This window comes from Taudactylus pleione, unplaced genomic scaffold, assembly GCF_031769625.1.
Source record: "Taudactylus pleione unplaced genomic scaffold, aTauple2 ptg000265l, whole genome shotgun sequence".
NCBI lineage: Eukaryota > Metazoa > Chordata > Amphibia > Anura > Myobatrachidae > Taudactylus > Taudactylus pleione.
Window position 1 is genome coordinate 8,324,585 of NW_028284667.1, and position 19,118 is coordinate 8,343,702.

The 19,118-nt window shown below is 46.4% G+C and overlaps 1 protein-coding gene across 3 annotated transcripts in view; it reads right to left on the reverse strand.

Annotated features, from left to right (window-relative positions):
- The window catches only part of OFD1 (OFD1 centriole and centriolar satellite protein), a 76,875-nt gene that overhangs the window by 20,109 nt on the left and 37,648 nt on the right, over nt 1-19,118 (reverse strand). For all 3 annotated transcript variants that reach the window (XM_088481162.1, XM_088481161.1, XM_088481160.1), the window contains exons 11-15: nt 18,490-18,563; nt 12,867-12,958; nt 11,378-11,567; nt 9,397-9,527; nt 8,472-8,583 (exon numbers count right to left, since the gene is read on the reverse strand). In XM_088481162.1, the coding sequence (XP_088337288.1) occupies nt 8,472-8,583; nt 9,397-9,527; nt 11,378-11,567; nt 12,867-12,958; nt 18,490-18,563 (599 nt within the window). The remainder of the gene's footprint in view (nt 1-8,471; nt 8,584-9,396; nt 9,528-11,377; nt 11,568-12,866; nt 12,959-18,489; nt 18,564-19,118) is intronic.

The following is a 19,118-nucleotide window of genomic DNA, read 5'->3' on the forward strand; positions in this document are numbered from 1 at the left end:
AAGGTGCAGTGAGTATATCTTCCTGCATGGTATGTGACTTTTGCTAGTGCTGCCTGTCTGTGCTTATTTTCCGCTTACTGTCCGCTTATACCTATCCCTTTACTTCTCCTACAAGCCCTACAGGTGTGTGGGGGAGGGGCGTTTCTACTGACCTCACTTATATAGATCACGTATTTGTGAGGTCCGTCACATACAGTTGTGTGCTACTCAGTGCCATATTGTGGGCTGTTGTTCAGCACACCGGTGAGTGCGTTTTACTTCTACCCTGGTGCCAGATATATAATATATTCTGTCATGTCAGACGAGGAGGTTGAGCGCTCAGTGGCTCCGGTGTTGGCCTCCTGTGGACGCTGTTCTGCAGGAGTAGATAGGGAGGATTTGTCACAGGATGGCCTGTGTAGTCGATGCCAGGTGGCTCCTGGCCCATCCAGACCTTCTCTGGCGCAGGAACCACCGTGGGCGATGTTTTCTCAAGTGCTGGTGTCTATTGCGGACCGTCTGTCGGTCCCGACTGCTCTCCCTACTAGTGCGGTGCCCCAGCCGACCATCCCCCATTCCCCGGGTGTCCCGCAGTTATTGCGGAGTCCTCCTGGGTCTCAATCAGTTGGTCCCTATGCGGGGTTGTCTATGTATATACAGGCTTCCCCTGTGCCGCAGCAGCCTGTGGTACCTTTTCAGGCCCCTATGGCGACGCCTCCACCATGGGTGGATGTGCTCTCCAACTCCGTGCAAAATTTGGCGGCCGCTTCCTCGGCTTTTCAGTCAATGTTGCAGACTGACATGCCTTCTAGGATTTCTAAACGCCCACTCATGACACGGGCTGCTCAGGTATCGGACTCAGAGGGTTCCTCAGATGATGGGGAGGTCCCTGATGACACTGACTCGGACGCCTCGGTCCAGGAAATGGATACCAAGTCGTCCATTAATGTGCGAGCACTAGTTAGGGCGGTGCGAGCTATTCTTCTTATAGAGGATGAGGCACCGGTTCCTAAGTCGAAGTTTCCTAGTTTCAAAAAAACTAAGGTGGCTTCTGCGGTGTTTCCCCTGTCGGATCAGTTGACGGATCATATGGCGGTAGCTTGGCAGGCGCCCAGTAAGAGATTCCTTCCTCAGAAGCGGTTGGCTTCTAATTACCCCTTCCCTGAGGCACATTGTAAAAAATGGGAAACTCCACCGGCGGGGGATTCCCATGTCACCCGTTTAACTCGGGGCGCCACCTTACCATTACCGTCGATATCCTCGCTGAAGGATCCCACGGACAGGAAAGTTGAGACTTGCTTAAAGTCTATTTACTCCCTCTCCGGGGCGGTGGCCCGACCGTCCATGGCCATCTCCTGGGTGGCCAAGGCCATTGAGGGGTGGGCCAATGCATTGGAAGATACCTTCCCAGACGACGCTCTGGATGTCCAGCGGGCGTTGTTGGGACAAATGAGGGACGCTGCTTCTTACATTGGTGAAGCTTCTTTAGATGCTAGTCTGCTGACCTCGCGGGTATCGGCTGCAGCGGTGTCTGGCCGCCGATCCTTGTGGTTGCGGTCCTGGAGAGCGGACTCTGATTCAAAGAAGGGTCTGGAGGCCTTACCTTTCAATGGTGAATTACTATTTGGTCCGGACTTGGACAAAATAGTGGACACCCTGGCTAAATACAAGTCGGCCTTCCTCCCTTCGGCGGCACTGCCTGCTAAGGTTCGGAGTTCGGCTTTTTGTTCCTTTCGGGTTCAGGGTAAGGCGAAAGGTCAGTCCTTCCCGAGACAGTCTGCGAGTAAGACTGCCTCTAAACCCAAGAAGCAAGTCTGGAGTGCTCGGCGCCCTTCTTCCAAGCAGGAAGATAAACCTGCGGCCTGATGGGACGGGCCTCCCTCTGGGGGACCTCAGAGTGGGAGGCCGACTTCTTCTATTTGCCCAGTGCTGGCACAATACCACCACGGATGCCTGGGTTCGAGAAGTGGTCTCCCAGGGGTACGCCCTGTCTTTTCGGCACAGACCACCCCACCAGTTTTTCTGCACAAGTCCTTCTCAGGACAGGACCAAGGCGTTACAGGTTCAGGAGGCTATAGAGTCCTTGCTGAAAGCAGGGGTCATTGTTCCCGTTCCTCTATCACAACGTCTCTGTTTCTGGTGCAGAAACCCAATGGTTCTCATCGCCCTATCCACAACTTGAAGTCTCTGAACAGATTCCTCAGAGTTCCCAAGTTCAGGATGGAAACGTTACGTTCCATCATTCTGGCGATGGAACCGGGGGATTACATGGTGTCCCTGGACATCCAGGACGCCTACCTCCATGTTCCGATAGCATCTTCACACCAGCGGTATCTGAGGTTCGCTATCCTTCAACACCACTATCAGTTCCGGGCGCTACCCTTTGGTCTCTCCACGGCACCGAGGGTGTTCACGAAGATTATGGCGGTCATGGCCGCACATCTTCGGAACCAGAATGTACGGCTGCTGCCGTATCTGGACGACCTCCTGTTGCTGGCGAGCTCCCCGGAGGTACTGCTTCAACATCTCCACCTGACGATCGCTTGCCTGCAAGCACACGGGTGGTTGATAAATTGGAAAAAGTCCTCCCTGATTCCATCTCAGCGGATGGTTCATTTGGGAGCCCTGCTGGATTCGCGTCAGCAAAGGATCTTCCTGACTCCGGAGAAGGTCGCCTCCCTACAGCTGCGGATACACAGTTGCCTGAGCCGTTGCCGCCTGTCGGTCCATTCGGCTATGAGAGTTCTGGGGTCCATGGTGTCGACATTCGACATGGTGGAATTTGCCCAGTTCCATTCCCGGCCCCTGCAGGGGCTGATTCTATCATAATGGAACGGGTTACCTCACCGGATCCGCTCTCAGATGCTGGTGTTGTCTCCGGACGTTCGGCAATCTTTGGCTTGGTGGCTTCAGACAGCTCATCTGGTCGAGGGGCGCCCATTTTGGATCCCGGACTGGGTCCTGCTCACGACGGATGCCAGTCTCCGGGGTTGGGGGGCAGTGACCGGCTCTTTGTCGCTTCAGGGTCGTTGGTCAGCGGAAGAAGCACTTCTCCCCATCAACATCCTGGAACTGCGGGCAGTATACAGGGCCCTGCAGTCGTCCGGCCCCGCTCTTCACGGAAGGGCGGTACAGGTGCAGTCCGACAACGCCACCACGGTGGCGTATATCAACCACCAAGGCGGAACTCGCAGTCAGGCAGCGATGTCGGAGGTGTCTCGTATCCTGACTTGGGCGGAGGGTCACATTCCGGCGATCTCGGCGGTCTTCATCCCCGGAGTCCTCAATTGGGAGGCGGACTTCCTCAGCCGTCACGACGTGCATCCCGGGGAATGGTCGCTTCACCCAGAGGTGTTTCAGCTACTCGTGGACAGGTGGGGACTGCCGGAGCTGGACTTGATGGCCTCCCGTCACAATCACAAGTTGCCCGTTTACGGGTCAAGGACAAGAGATGCAGGCGCAAGTCTGGTGGACGCGCTGTCGGTGAAATGGACGTTTCACCTGGCGTATCTGTTTCCTCCGCTATCCCTGCTTCCTCGGGTTCTGCGGAAATTCAAGCAGGACGGCGGCATGCTCATGCTGGTAGCTCCGGCGTGGCCCAGACGTCCTTGGTACTCCGATCTCAGGAGCCTCTCCATCGACGCTCCGTACCTTCTTCCTCAGCGTCGGGACCTGTTGTCTCAGGGGCCCTGCCTTTACCCGGATCTGGGTCGGCTGTCTTTGACGGCGTGGCTCTTGAGACAACCGTCTTGAGGTCTCGGGGCTTCTCCAGTTCGGTTATTGGTACCATGCTCCGGGCACGCAAGCCTGCTTCAGCACGGATTTATCACAGAGTGTGGCACACTTACTTTCAGTGGTGTGAGTCCAGACATTATGATCCTCAGGTGTTCCGAGTTTCTAGGATCTTGGAATTTCTTCAGTCAGGATTGGATCTCGGCTTACGCCTTGCATCTCTGAAGGTTCATGTGTCCGCCTTGTCCGTGTGGTTTCAACGGCGGATTGCAATACTACCAGACGTTCACACCTTTTTCCAGGGTGTTCTCAGGATCCAGCCTCCCTTTGTGCCTCCTGTGGCTCCTTGGGACTTGGCGGTGGTGCTACGGGTCCTGCAGGGTCCTCCGTTTGAGCCTCTTGAGGCGGTGGAGCTCAAGTGGCTGACATTTAAGACGGTTTTTCTCCTGGCAATTGCTTCGGCCAGGAGGGTGTCTGAATTGGGGGCGCTTTCCTGTCGCCCTCCTTTCCTGATTTTTCACCAGGACAGAGCGGTGCTCCGCACTCGTCCTGAGTTTTTGCCCAAAGTGGTCTCGAAGTTCCACATTAATCAGGAACTTGTTGTGCCAGCTTTTCAGTCCCCTGGTCTTTCAGCTGGTGAGACTTCCTTAGATGTGGTCCGGGCGCTTAGAATTTATGTAGACCGGACGGCTTCGGTTAGGAAGTCTGATTCCTTGTTTATCCTCTTTGGTTTTCACAAGAGGGGTTGGCCTGCCAACAAACAAACATTAGCCCGTTGGCTTCGTTCCGTTATTTGTGAGGCTTATGCACAAGAGGGTTTACCTGTGCCAGCCTCTGTTAAGGCTCATTCCACTCGTTCTGTGGGTCCCTCTTGGGCTGCTAGACGTGGCGCTTCTGCTGTTCAGCTGTGTAAGGCGGCCACTTGGTCTTCTATTCAAACGTTTTTGAGGTTCTATGTGTTTGACACCTTCGCCTCTCAGGATGCTTCCTTTGGGCGCCGGGTGCTCCTTTCAGCACAGGAGCGTCCCCGCCCTTAGTTGAACTGCTTTGGGACATCCCCAAGGTCAACCATGTGGACCCCCTATGGACCCTGAAGTAGAAAACAAGAGATATGGTAAGAACTTACCTTTGTTATCTCTGTTTCTACGAAGTCCATAGGGTCCACAGGGCGCCCACCCTGACGCACCTGGCTTCAAATGGGCTGTGTGGCTGGTCACCGGTTTTCCGTCTCCTATTGCTGTGAGTATGGTTTCTTGTGTGTTCCAGTCTTCCTTCTCTCTGTTCCATATTCTCCTCCGGCCTAGGCTGCTTACCAACTGAGGTGCCTGTGGCTCGGGGGCGGGGTATAGAGGAGGACCCAAGTGCATCCTGGGAGCTAAAAGCTTAACTGTGTGGTGCCCATGGATCCTGTTCCAGCTATAACCCCAAGGTCAACCCTGTGGACCCTATGGACTTCGTAGAAACAGAGATAACAAAGGTAAGTTCTTACCATATCTCTTGTTTTTCCCCTGTAAGTATAAAAATGATTTTTAATAATATATTTAAACGTAAAATATTTAGAAAAAAAAATATTATATATATATATATATATATATATATATCTATATATCTATATCTATCTAGGGGGTGTTTTACAACCCCCCATACCCCATGTCCATAGTCCCCCATTATAAAATTATTTCCCACCCCCTATAGGCAATAGACCCCCCCAGGGGTTCATAAAGTCTGAGAATAATACCCCCCACACCCCACCATTAGTAGTAAAAAAAAATAAAAAAGACAAAAATATATATCATATATATATATATATATATATATATATATTTATTTTTTTTTCTAAACCAACCCCCCTTGTAAAAAGACCCTTTTCCTGTGTGCCCCCCCCCGCCTCCTATCCTGTGACCAGTATGTTTTTTTTTTTATTATTTAATCCCCCATTCCACCTCCAGAGTCATATCTCTTGCCCCCCCCACCTCCACTGATGCCCCTCCCATTAACCCCCCAACTGCCATGGGCATATACACTCTCCCCCCTCCCCCATATGCAGAGCGTGTGTCAGGGGGGACTGATCATCAGTCCCCCCTGCTGAAGCTGATCTCTGCACTTGCAGAGATAAGCCAAATCCTCGCACTGTGATCCCCGACACATGCGTCCCGGAGTGTCGTTTGCACAGCATTCTGGGGTGTGATTCTGGAAGTAATGTTGGCGGTCACAGACTGCCACATCACTTCCGGGGGGTTTGGGGAGTTGGAGGAGATCCATTCTGCATTTGTGCAGAACGGATCTTCGCAGCAAAAGCCGGGGAAACAAAGGGTTGGCACGGTCGCATGTGATGCAACGTTGCCAGTTGAAGCACTGCTGGCTGCGGTCGCATCACATGTAACGCCGCGGTTGTAATCCTGCCATTGGAGTGCTAAGTGACAAGATAACTTACAATTGTGTTGAAACTGCTGGATCACATTTGGTGCATTTTTCAATGCACTTAATAACAGGGTAATTTTTACACCCGAGACGATATCTCGATATCTGGTCAACTGCCTATATACAAGGGTGGTTATAATAAATAAGGTAACAAGACCTCTTATTGCGTAAATTTATTAAACTCGTACATATTTCCGTATGATCAATAGTATGGCCTTGGAACAGATTATTTTTCCACATAGTTCCCATACTTGTCTAAGCATTTGTTCCAACAGTACACCAAGGCATCTATCCCAGCATAAAATATCAGTATCAAGTATCAGTATGAAGTGCTTGAAGATGGAAATCACTCAGTGCCAGGTCAGGGCTGTAGGGAGGATGGTCCAGTACCTCCCAATGGTAGCACCCTAACCACTCAAGCGTGCAGTTGGCTGAGTGTGGGCAGGTGTTATCGTGCAACAATGCGACGCCTGTTCACAGCAAACCAGGTAGTTTTCAACGAATTGCCCTCTGCAACTTGCTCAATGTGTCACAATAGCGGTCAGTATTCACAGTATCTCCCTTGGTGAGGAAATAAACAAGAAGCACGCCCTTGTGGCCCAAAAACACGGTCGCCATGATCATCTATGCTGATGGAGTTGTTTTGAATTGCTTTGAAGGTGGGGACAATGTGTGTTTCCATGTCATGGATGCTTGCTTCATCTCCGGTGTCACATGATGCACCCATGTTTCTTTGCCTGTAACAATACACTGCAGGAACTGCACTCCCTCCTCATGGTACAATGTCAAGTGCACAAGAGACAATCCCATCCTATTGGTTTATTGACCGTCTGTGAGTTGCTTTGGTACCCAGTGACACTTTTTCATGAACGATGTTGTGCACAGCACCCACTGAGATGTTCAGTTTGTCAGCAATATCACTAACTTGAATGCATCTGTCCTCATGTATCAGACCTTCAATGCGGCACAAATTGCCATCTGTGGTGGACGGTTTGGGCCAGCCGGAATGCTGCTCATCTTGAATGTCTGTCATGTCATAATCAAACACAGTGCACCAAACTGTGACATGACGTTATCACCATACACTACGACAAGTTGGAGATGAATTTCAGCTGCTGATGTGTCCAGTTGACGCAGAAATTTGATTGCACTACGCACCTCAATGTTTGACCATGTTTCGGCAAGCCCCGTCATCTTACAGTTGATGTGGGACACTATGACTCATTTGAGGTGCTGTCTATTAGCTGTGAGGGGAAGTAGTGGTCTACCTGCCCTGGCATGGCGGGAAATTAGAATGAAAGAGAATGTGAGAGGTCTTGTTAACTTACTTCTTGAACCACCTTAGTAAGTTGCAAAATGTGACGCCAGGATTAGAATTGTTCTTAAACGAGAACTTGCGTTCTTTTAATCATTCTTCAAAGTAAACCATTCTGCTAATTGATTAAATTTAAAGAATGGGGGGTGGGGGGACGACAGCGACGACATCAGTGTTGTGTTACAGGATTCATACATTGTAAAACAGCACAGTATACAATCTGCTGCAGGAAAGCATTCTGTACCATCCATACAATGAAATTAGTGACAAAAAAGATGGATTACAAAGGTAAACAAGCAATAGTTACAAATTAGTGCAGTAAAAGTCCTTATTCTTCAACACATTAATATTAAAACACATGAAGAAGAATATAAAAACACACAGAACACCATATAAAAACATTGTTTTAGCCAATTTCTCTTTTACCTTTACAGTAAAGTACATAGTAAACCTACATCTTTTTGTGAGAGGGGCTAGAGGAGTTGGCATAGTATTGGTCCTCTAACTAGACTCCACACTTTAGGTGGCCTATCTGGGCAGCCTGCGCGTATAGTAAACCTTTTCAGTGTTAAGCATTTGGTTTCTGAAGATTCTTCTATCTCTGCTGCCTCACTTTGTCTGGCAAGGCTGGAGTTACTACCGATAGCTGTGTTTGATCGTATGCTAGGCATCAGGAGTGTGGTATCGGTATGTACCAATTGTGTTGGAACCGATAATATAAAAGCTCTTAGTGAGTGCTCCCATGAAGCTCTCCGCCTAAACCATCTCGGACTTAAAGAAGCTGAGAAAGTTTAGGGGGAAAAAAAACACAAGACTTACTGTCCTGTTCAGTCACAAAACCTTGGCAAAGTTGGGGTTTTCTGTGAATATACATACACTGAGATTGCAGTCTTTAAAATAAACAATACTATGAAACCATGCTTCACTTTTTTTCCTGGAGGTGTGAACCATAAGCCTATAAAAAACATTCTTTACCAGGAAGCGATGAATTATAGGCTATCCAATTATAAAAAAAAAGTCAAACCTTGTTGTGTTTGTCTCAGCTGAAATTCCATTTGCTCTATTTGAGCACTTAGTCTTTTTGAAGATTCCTCACGATTTAACAACTGCACTTTAATGTCCAGACCACGCTCAATCTGCAAATGCCAAGGGTTATACCATCAGCTCATGAACGCATGTTACCCGTCATGTGACAAAGCAAGCTAGGCTATGTAATTTGGAGGGGATGGTTTAGTATCATCATGACTTGTTAATACTTGAATAAAGTTACGCCGTCAACCACACATTTAATTTACATTTTCTTGATAATTCTTATTTGAAGGAAACTGAATACAACAAATAATTAAATTTTTTGTTAAATGCAGGAACTCTATGCGCGCAAACCTGAAAAGGGGGCGTGGCCAGCCAGGGAGGGCGTGTCACCGTAACTTTTCCTAACCGCGGAAAACGGAAAAAGCAGGGTGCGGAGCCCCGCTAAAACAAGCTAGAGGGAACTCTAAAATGGCCAAAGAGGAAAAAAAAGTCTTCCTTTTGGATTCCGAAAAGGACAATCCTATTTTTAAAATTATTATCACATCTATATTCAGAATAATGGATAAGACAACTTCTCTAAAATTAATAATAAACAAACATTCTTAAAGGTATCAAATATTTAAAATCTATTCTGTAACCGACAGTAGTTATTAAAGAAATGGATATACTCATTTCACAGAAGCTAGTGCAAGACACATTTTATGTTAGAAGGTATAGAGCAAATATTGCATTTCATACAGTGTCAATATACCATCACTGACAGAAAGCCATCACATAGGTAAGTTCTCATCATGCCTTTGTCACTTCTACTCATATTAGCATTTATAGGTACAAAAAGACCAATACAAATTTTGTTAAAAATAAGAATACAAAAGAAATATAATAAACTATAAATACATGTAAATGTTGTGTCTTACCTCTAGTTCTAGTTGTTTTTCAAGGATTTCCCTCTGTATTTTGAATTCGTCCTGGTCAAATTTTCGTGCGGTCTCCATCTTTTTTAGCTGTTCTTGAAGAGACAAGAGCTCAGGAAACGGCAGTGATGCTTCTGGATATTGAATAATGTAAAAGTAATCCATTAAGTAAGCTGTATGCTTCATTATAATGTTAGAAAAAAAAAATCAATAAATTTGTAGGTGTTAGCTATCAAGTATCAACTTCCTCATTAGCTACTACAACTCCGCAAGTCCAACAGGTAAGACAACAAGGGTCATTTAGAAACCTCAAAACCTACAGACCCACAATGCTTCTTTATAATCAAAATGCATCTACTTCTATTCTAAATGCATTTCATGCTTCTAACAAATTGAAATAACATCTAGTTATGTAGTATGGCAAATGCTCCAGTAAACGCATATGGTGACACAGTAAAAGCATCATTACATTCCAAAATGAGTCAATGCCTTATTGCCAACACATGGAAAGCAGAAAGACCATCCAGTGTTTCTTCTCTGAGGTCATATATCTAGTGCAGTGATTCCCAACCTCGGTCCTCAAGGCACACTAACAGTCCTGGTTTTAGTGATATCCATGCTTAAGCACAGATGGTTAAATCAAAATAATTAAGGCACTAATTAAGCCACCTGTGCTCAAGTATGGCTATCCTTAAAACCTGAACTGTTAATGTGCCTTGAGGACCGTGGTTGAGGACCCCTGATCTAGTGCATATCCTAAGGCAGAGATTTTCAATTCCAATCCTCAAATACAGGTCATGTTTTCAGGATTTCTTTCTGCAGAAACAGGTGGAATAGTTATTAACAAAACTATATAGTGTTTGAGTATAGAAATCGAGAAAATATGACATGTTGGGGTACATGAGGATTGGAGTTGAAAACCCCTGTACTATGTAGAACAGTGGTGTCAAACTCGGGCCCTCCAGCTGCAGTGGAACTACACATCCCAGCATGCAGTGCCACAATTTTGCTATTAGGGCATGCTAAAACTGTGGCAGGGCATGCTGGGATATGTAGTCACACGAAAGCTGATGGACCACAGTTTGTCAACACTGATGTAGAATATCATGTACCATTCCACCAGGTCTGGGCTCCATGGCTCCTAAACCAACCCCTGCAATCAGTCTAGACTTCCTTAATCACACACCCCCTTTCCCTCAAAAATATAGAGACCACTGCGGTTATTCTGAGTTCTAACACTAATCAGTACATTACACATCTGTAACAAAAGCAGAGCACTTGACTCGAGTCACTATTACTCAGCAAAACTCAAAAAATCTCTGCCTATATATCTAAAAGTAAGTCCAATATGATTGGTATCGCTATAATAACCTGTTCTTCCAAAGTAATTACCGTAATTCCAGAGATTTCTGGACTTTTTCCTATAGTTACACTTCAATGCTAGATTTGTAGTCGATGGTTACCGTAAGTCAACTGATCCTAGCCATTCATTCTAGGTGGACTGTTTCTGCTTTCCATGTAGTGGGATCCTTACTTCCCTACGTAAATTCCTTCCCCCTTCCATATTGTACTCTCATGCATTTCACTGGCTTTATCTTCCATTGGTACTAATTCTGACAATGTTTCTGCACATGTTCTGCCACTGCTTCCCTTTTCTGATGATGCTGCCTTGATAAAGGTCCCAGGTGGCAATGAAATGTTAGTATGTTTAAATTAGTTTGTGTTTTTGGATAATAAACTGGGTCAGCCTGTTCCTGGGTCTAGCCCTGAGAGCGCACCCCAGCAGATGTCCACAATATTAGATGTGAATGCAGGGCCCCGCAGTCATTATCATATTGTTATATATATATACATTTAACCTGCATCATAAGACATGAAAAAGAGTCCTTATACTCTGGTTAACAATCACTACTGCAGTGGTTGGTGAGTTTAATAAATAGCAAGTCTAGTTCATTACTAGTCAGTATAGGGAACACTTGCTCACTTTCTCTAAGCAGTTGATTTTCTCTTTGCAGCTCTTCCAGCTGGTGGTTCAGTAACTTGACTTGAGCCTTAAGTTCCAGCTCCTTTTCCTTTACCAGAGGGTAGTCCACTGTCTCTTTTAGCTTTTCAGTTAAATGGTGATTCTGCTGGGTTACTAGGGACAACTGAGCTTTCAGGGTATCCACCTTTGTCTAAAGGAACAACAACTAGTTAAATGTACAAATATATAGATAAAATGTACACAGGTTTTTAGGAGTCAAGTCAAAAGGAGGTTAATGGCATAAGTGGTACAAGTAAGCTAGTCATGCACATGTACAATTACAGCAGTTTGTATTTTATTTCAGACTAACCAGATCTTGGTCCAATATAGTACAAGGGCAAAGTGTGACAAATGTAGTTATTCAGTAGGTGTAATATCATAACTACGCTATGTTGGCACATGATCAGACCGAAAGGATAACGTGGTCACATAGACAACCTTATGAAAATATACGTTTAAGCTTCCTTGAAAGAAACCGTTTCACTAAACTATGTGGAAAAGTTAAATACTTTAATGCTTGTGGAAAAGTTAAATACTTTAATGCTAAGCAGTATCTTTGTGACCACATATATTTTACTATTATTATTATTATTATTATTATGTTTTGCTTAAATATGAAAAATGTAAAATTTGTAACTGTTATTTTTATTAGTTTTTGAGATGGGCTTACTTTTGGCTATGTTTATAAATAAATGTTGCTGTATTTTAATAATATATCAGTTAATTAGACAAAAATAAGGATTACACTTTTATTTTTTATTAGAATAAGTCACCAAAGATTTGGAAGACACTGCAAATATATTATCATCATGTTCACAAAGCTTGTTGTCTGTCTGACTGGAGCTCACATTTAACGCTAGGTTGAGCAGACACAAAAACAGGTGATTTCTATTTTGTCTTTTCTTTTTACTAAAGAGAATAAATCTGGGTAATTTCAGTTACTCTTGTAAGGTGAACCTGCTTATTATGTGGTCAGTTGGGGTTCCCTGCATATAAATGTACATACTGAATGATTTGCAGTACCGATTCTATGGCTTTCAAGGTTCCAAGGAGTCCTGTATGGGTCATGGCATCCCGAGTCTACAGATGCAGCTATATTTGGTGGCATGTGCCAGCCATTTGTACATTTTGGAAAAAGCATAGGTTTTAGAACTAGAGCACTCTGATGTGTGGCATTTTCTTACTGACTAAAGCACAAACAAAAGACCATACCAGCGCTGACAATCTAACTAAAAAAATTGGGAAAAATTAAATACAAAACAAAGAGTTCCACAATGCTAGAAAACGCAGACCATGGGGTGAACAAATTGTTGTGTTGTATCATGCACAAAATGTAAGGTAGCTTCCTTGTCACGTAGAGGAATTGCCCAGTGGTCATAAGCTTATGGAGAGCTAGAGAAAGGGTTTTATATTACATGCATCAGAATCATGTTAGCACGCGGTTACTTACCTCCAGCTGTTTTGTGCGAGATATGGCTTGCTCTAGTTCTTGCTTCCTCATGTTGATTACAAAGGTGTCTTCGCGTAACCGTGCAGCCTCCTCTGAAAGTAAAAAACACAGTACAGAATAATGATATATTATGAGCTGGTTAAAGCTTCCAAATTCACATAAACACTAACCTAGAATTTTATGAATGGAAATTATACCTGGTACATTGCATTATAAATAGACAACATGAATACCCATTATAAATGTGATATTTATGTAACAGAATGTAATCTGTTTTATGTGTGTGTGTACATATTAGAGACATCAGGAGCCCAGGTGAGGCACTGTGGGCCTGATTCAGAGCCACTCGTTCGCTCCGAGCGATGTTCGCACATCTACGCATGCGTATGGGTCGTAATGCGCATGCGCCAACCAGTCAGTGCGGTCGGAAATCGTGTGTTCGCAAAATAGCGAGTGCCTGCTAATTTAAGTGACAGGATGAGGCGTCTGTGGGTGGTAACAGGGGATGGTGCTTGAAAACGGGGAGTGGAGATCCGAACGCAGGTGTGCCAAATGGTCAAAACGGGCGTTTTAAGGGTGTGCATAATTAACAAAGCAGCGTCATCGACCACGTCACTTGGTTGTCTCTTAGCCTGAACTGTTCGCATGATTGCGGTAGGAAAATCCAACCACAAGCACTGCGAGCAGTTCAGACATCTTTCGATGTACTCGATTAATCTAATAAATAGCGGAGATGACGTAGGATGCGAGCGGCCAGGGGGTGTCTTTACAAAATAGCGAGCGCATGTTTCGTTCGCTCGCTCAGACATAGAGGCGTCAACAGACCGCAAAGAGCGAGCGCTCAATTTAAATAGCCGGCCCCTTTTTCTGAACGAGCGAGCGCAAATAGCGTCCAGCTCTGAATCAGGCCCTGTGTCCGGTGTCAGAGTTAACAGGCACTCTGGTGGGTCTTTTGCTCTCATATACCATTGAAACTAAAGAACAGACCTGCTGTATATGCATCTGGTACCTCCTACATTCGATGTGGATGTGATTTGAGATAGTGGAGATGTATTACAGTGGCACGGATCAGGTCGCTATAGCTCTTCCTCCTTCGCCTCTTTACGTGCTCTGAGCATGGTGTGGACCACAGAGCTGGTGAAACCCTTAGCCATTAGAAGGGATGTTTCACGAGCCATGCCGTTAAAGACAGACGGGCCAGGTCCGGATGTAGACATGGACCCTGAGACAACAGGTCTACTCGTAGAGGAAGTTGAAGAGGAACGTCTATGGAGAGCCTTTGAAGATTGGAGTACCAATGACGTTTGGGCCAAGCCGGAGCTATCAACAGGACTATGTCCCCCTCCTGTCTGAACTTCCGAAGCACTCGAGGAAGCAGGGATATTGGAGGGAAGAGATATGCCAAATGGAAGTTCCATTTTACCGACAAGGTGTCTAAGAAGGCCACGTCGGGGTCCTTTGTTCTGGCTCCATAAACTGGAAGTTTGTGGTGGTATCTTGCGGCCATGAGATCCACTTCTGGAAGACCCCATTTGCCTACCAGAAGCTGAAAGACATCTGGATGTAGAGACCATTCTCCTGCATGCACGTCGTGATGGCTGAGGAAATCCGCTTCCCAATTGAGAATCCCCGGGATGACTGGAAGATTGCGTTCGGCCCATGTGAGAATGCGGGACACTTCTGTTGCTGACAGACTTCGAGTGCCCCCTAGGCGATTGCAGTAGGACACTGTCGTAGCGTTGTCGGGCTGTACTTGTACTGGCCTTTTTTTCATAATGTTCTAAGCCAGAGTAAGAGCTCTGTAGATGGCTCGAAGTTCCAGGATGTTGATTGGTAGCACTGCCTTGACTGGGGACCATCGGCCCTGGAAGGAGTGCTGGCCAGTTACTGCGCCCTGCCCTCGGAGGCTTGCGTCCGTAGTGAGGAGAGCCCAGTCCGTGTTCCAAGAGGGACGACCCTTGTTCAAATGGGAAGTCTGTAGCCACCAGGCTAGGGACAGGCGAACCTCCAAGGGGGAGGCTCATCGTCTGGGATCTGAGCAGATGGGGTAGTCTGTTCCACCTGGTGAGGATCAGGTGTTGTAGTGGTTTGGAGTGAAACTGGGCGAATTCCACCATGTCGAAGGTGGAGACCATTGATCCCAAGGTCTGCATTGCAGAGTGAATCGACATTCGGTGATTGTGGAGCAGTCTGCTTAGCCTGTGCTGCAGTGCTGAAATCTTGTCCGATGTTAGAAAGATTCTCTGAACTCGAGAGTCCGGGAGGGCTCCCAAATGTACCATCCTTTGAGAGGGTGTCAGGGAAGACTTTTTCCAGTTGATCAGCCAACCGTGCATTTGTAGAAAAGCAATGGATACCTGCAGATGGCGGTGAAGAGTCTCTGGGGAGCTGGCCAACAGCAAGAGATCGTCCAGGTATGGGACCATTCTGATCCCTTGACTATGAATAGAGGCTGCCATTACTGCCAGGATCTTGGTAAAGACCCGAGGGGCCGTTAAGAGGCCAAACGGCAGATCCTGATATTGGTAATGTAGATGCAGTGTGGCAAACTGGAGATATTGTTGATGAGAAGGCGCTATAGGTACATGTAGGTAAACGTCCTGAATGTCTAGGGAGACCATAAAATCTCCCGGCTCCATAGCTAGGAATAATAGAATGGAGGGTTTCCATACAAAACCTGGGCACCCTGATAAACTTGTTCAGAAATTTGAGGTTGAGGATAGGCCGATAAGACCCATTGGGCTTCTGAACTAAGAAAAGGGTAGAATAATAACCCTTGCCCCGTTGTGAGGAGGGGACCCGAATTATTACCCCTGAATTCAGTAAGAACTGAATTGCTTTTTGGATCAGCAGGGTCCTGGTTGAGTCCGATGGATGACCTGTGCAAAAGAACTGTTGGGGGGGACGCCTCAGGAATGAGGGGGCGTATCTGTGGGAGACCACTTCTCTTACCCAAGCATCTGACGTGGTTTGATGCCAAAGTTGGGCGAAATGAAGAAGTCGGCCTCCCATCCTGGGAACCCCCAAGGAGAGGCCCGCCCAGTCAGGCTGCAGGCTTGTCCTCAGATTTTGCAGGTGGACGTCTAGTAGCCCAGGCTTGTTTGGCCCCAGGCTTGAAGGTCTTGGCTGCGGTCTGCTGTCGTCGAAAAGACTGACCCCTGGTTTTGCCTTGAGGACGAAAGGACCAAAAGGATGACGTCTTAGCTTTTGTATTATATGCAGAGGGCAGGAACGCCGTCTTGGAAGCTGCCAAAGTAGACACAATTTTATCTAATTCTGGACCAAATAAAATATCTGCCGAATAAGGCAGAAACTCCAGAGCCCGCTTTGAGTCCGAATCTGCTTTCCAGGAACGGAGCTGAACAATACGGCGGGCTGCTACCGCAGAGGCGGATATCTTGGAGGCCAGGAGAGCCATATCCATAGCTGCTTCACCTAAGTAGGAGGCTGCATCTCTACTGTAAGATACGAAGGCTAGTTGTTGCTTTGAAGAATCAGGGAGAAATGTATCTACTAGGGATCTGCCCAACTCTCAATGGCTTTCGCCACCCAGGCCCATAGCCCTAGCAGGACGAGTAATAGTTCCTGTAAGAGAGCAAATGGATTTATGACAAGCTTCTCTACGTCTATCTGTAGTCTCCTTCAAGAAGGTTGCATTATGAATAGGTAAGATGGCATTTTTAACCAGACGTGTTACATTAGAATCCACTGCTGGGGGAACTTCCCATTTAGTGCAATCAGTAGCTGGCAGAGGGCAAAAGGAACTAAACCATTTTGGAATTTGAAACCTTTTACCAGGCATATTCCATGCTTCACTCATGTGATCAGATAGCTGAACGGAGTCAGGGAATTCTGGTAAAACCACCTTTTGTTATTTTTCTTAGGAGCAAGTTCATCCTCTTCTATTGTAAAATGGTGGCTATTTGTAAGGTGGCTCCTCTTCTCCTGACACGAAGTCAGAGTGAGAGAAGTCTGCGTCTTCTGCTTCCCCAGATGATATATCAGAGTCAGATAACGGAGTGGACTGGGAAGATAACAGAGCACGATTACTAGATTTAGTAGGTAAAGGCTTGTCCTTTTGCAGCATTTGCTGAAAAACCATAGAGGTATTAGCCAAACTCTGTACTGAAGTAGACAGTACGTCTACCCATGGGGAAGGCACAGGATTTTTAAGGAGTACCTGCTGTGGCCATCCCACAGGGGGAGCCACTACGGGGACTGCTATGTGGTCTGTAATTTTTGCCAGCATCTGTGAAAAAGCCGCCCAGGGTGTGTCCCGAGGGAGAGACACCGGGGCTGAGGGGCCTGGGGCTGTGTAGCAATTAATACAAATCCTGACCGCCGTCCTCTAGGGCTAAGCCTGCTGAACAGGACTTACATGACAACAGAGTAGGGGCAGCAGCCTCAGGCTGCTTGTTATTCTTTCCCCTGCCAGACATAGCCACAAGAATAGTTCAATACACAGTATGATACAGTGCAGTGAACACCCTGCAGTATGTGTAATATGGCACAATGTAGTGTGTGATAGTCCTCACACTTATATAGAAAAAGTGAGGTACAATGAACCCCCTATACCTTAGTATGTCAGGGTAAAGTAGAATAAAGGGACAGTTATAAACTGACAGTATAGAAATAGGGATTAGCGCTAGCACAAGTCACATACGAACGCAGAAAAACATTACATGTCTGCAATGGGCACTAAAATCAACTACACAGACCGCAGTGGCTGGTAGGATATATCGCTGTATAACCTGCTCCGTGGGAGAAGTGTACAGGGAGACTGGACCCAGCGAGACCTGCCTGCAGAAAATGGCTGCCACGCATCTGAGGGGGTGGAGGGTGAGGGAAGAACAGCTCAAGGATCACCAAGACTGCAGTGGAAAGGTGTCCTGAGCAGGGGGAGGGGCTGCAGGGAGAGCGCCTGTTCCCTGGCCGACGTTAATCACTGGGTGCCCTGGCCATAATAATGTGCCTCTGCGCCACTATATTTTTGCCCCGGTGGTCTAGTGGAGTAGTGGGCGAGCCAGTGTCCACATCAGCGCCTTGGTCTGTCTCCTGAGACCGGAGGCAAGACTAAACCGCGGGTCCCCGCAAACAGGGTTCCGCCTTACCTGTCCCCTGGTTCTGGGCTGCAGTCTGGGGTCCGGGGAGCCTGCTAGCTGGCCCCCGTCGGGGCCCAGACGGGAGTATTTAGCACAGGCTTGGTATCATGCCGCTGCGGAGGGGTGATGGGGTAGCAGCACAGACGTCCGGAGGACAGTCTGGTGCTGCGTGCCCTTTGTAGTAAAAGTAGAAAGTTAAATAAACCATCACATAAAGATTGGGCTGATTAAGCAGCCCTGTTATAGTGGTGATCCTAGCTCCTGCCGGACACCAGTGCACTGTGAACTCCATCAGGTCAGCAGCCTCCCACTGAGTCCAATGGCCATTACACCCCTGGTCAAAAATGGTAGCAATAAATAGTGGGGGTCAGTCAATAAGATGGTACATGTGTACTGTATGTATGAGCAACAGAGAATGATAGAGACATCCTGATTCACAGTATTCACGTATTATCCATAAAGCAAAGTAAAACAACTAGGTTAAAGAAACACAATAGAAGATTTCCTTTAAATTTACTCACCTTTATTTTTCCTCTCATCTTCATTGACTTTCTGAGTTTTCTTCAAATACTCTTCATTTAGTTCATTTTGATATCTAGAATATGAAAACACATGCAGAGAATTGTTTTCTATTATTGTTAATACTGCAAACTAAAGACATTATGAGAAAGACACTACACCCCCTTTATACTGGCCATAATACTAAAGCAAAGGTACAGGTAGAAAAGACTCTGCGACTTTGGAACAAAACGTGTTCAGTCTTGCTACTTCATCAGGCATATAGTCCTCTATATCTGCACTGCAAATTGATTGGTTAGGTGACAGTTAAAGAAGTGAAACTGAAGTAAAAGGTACAGGAGAACCATTTCCTGGTCCTAGAACACCAACATAAAAGATTCTACTAAGGGACCCTTCCTCCCACCCGAAGCCCCTCGGCTGCTATATGCAGCTGTTTTTCTCAGTACTCCTCTATTCCTTTTGTGCTGTTGATGTCGGATTATGGAGATGATAAAACGCCTTCAACTTTTACAAGCATAATGTCTCTCTAGGGATCCTGTTCTTCGCGTGATGTGTCCAAAGTAGGAAATACGCAGTCTTGTCATTTGTGCTTCTAAGGAGAGCTTAGGTTTTAATTCGTTTAATACCAATT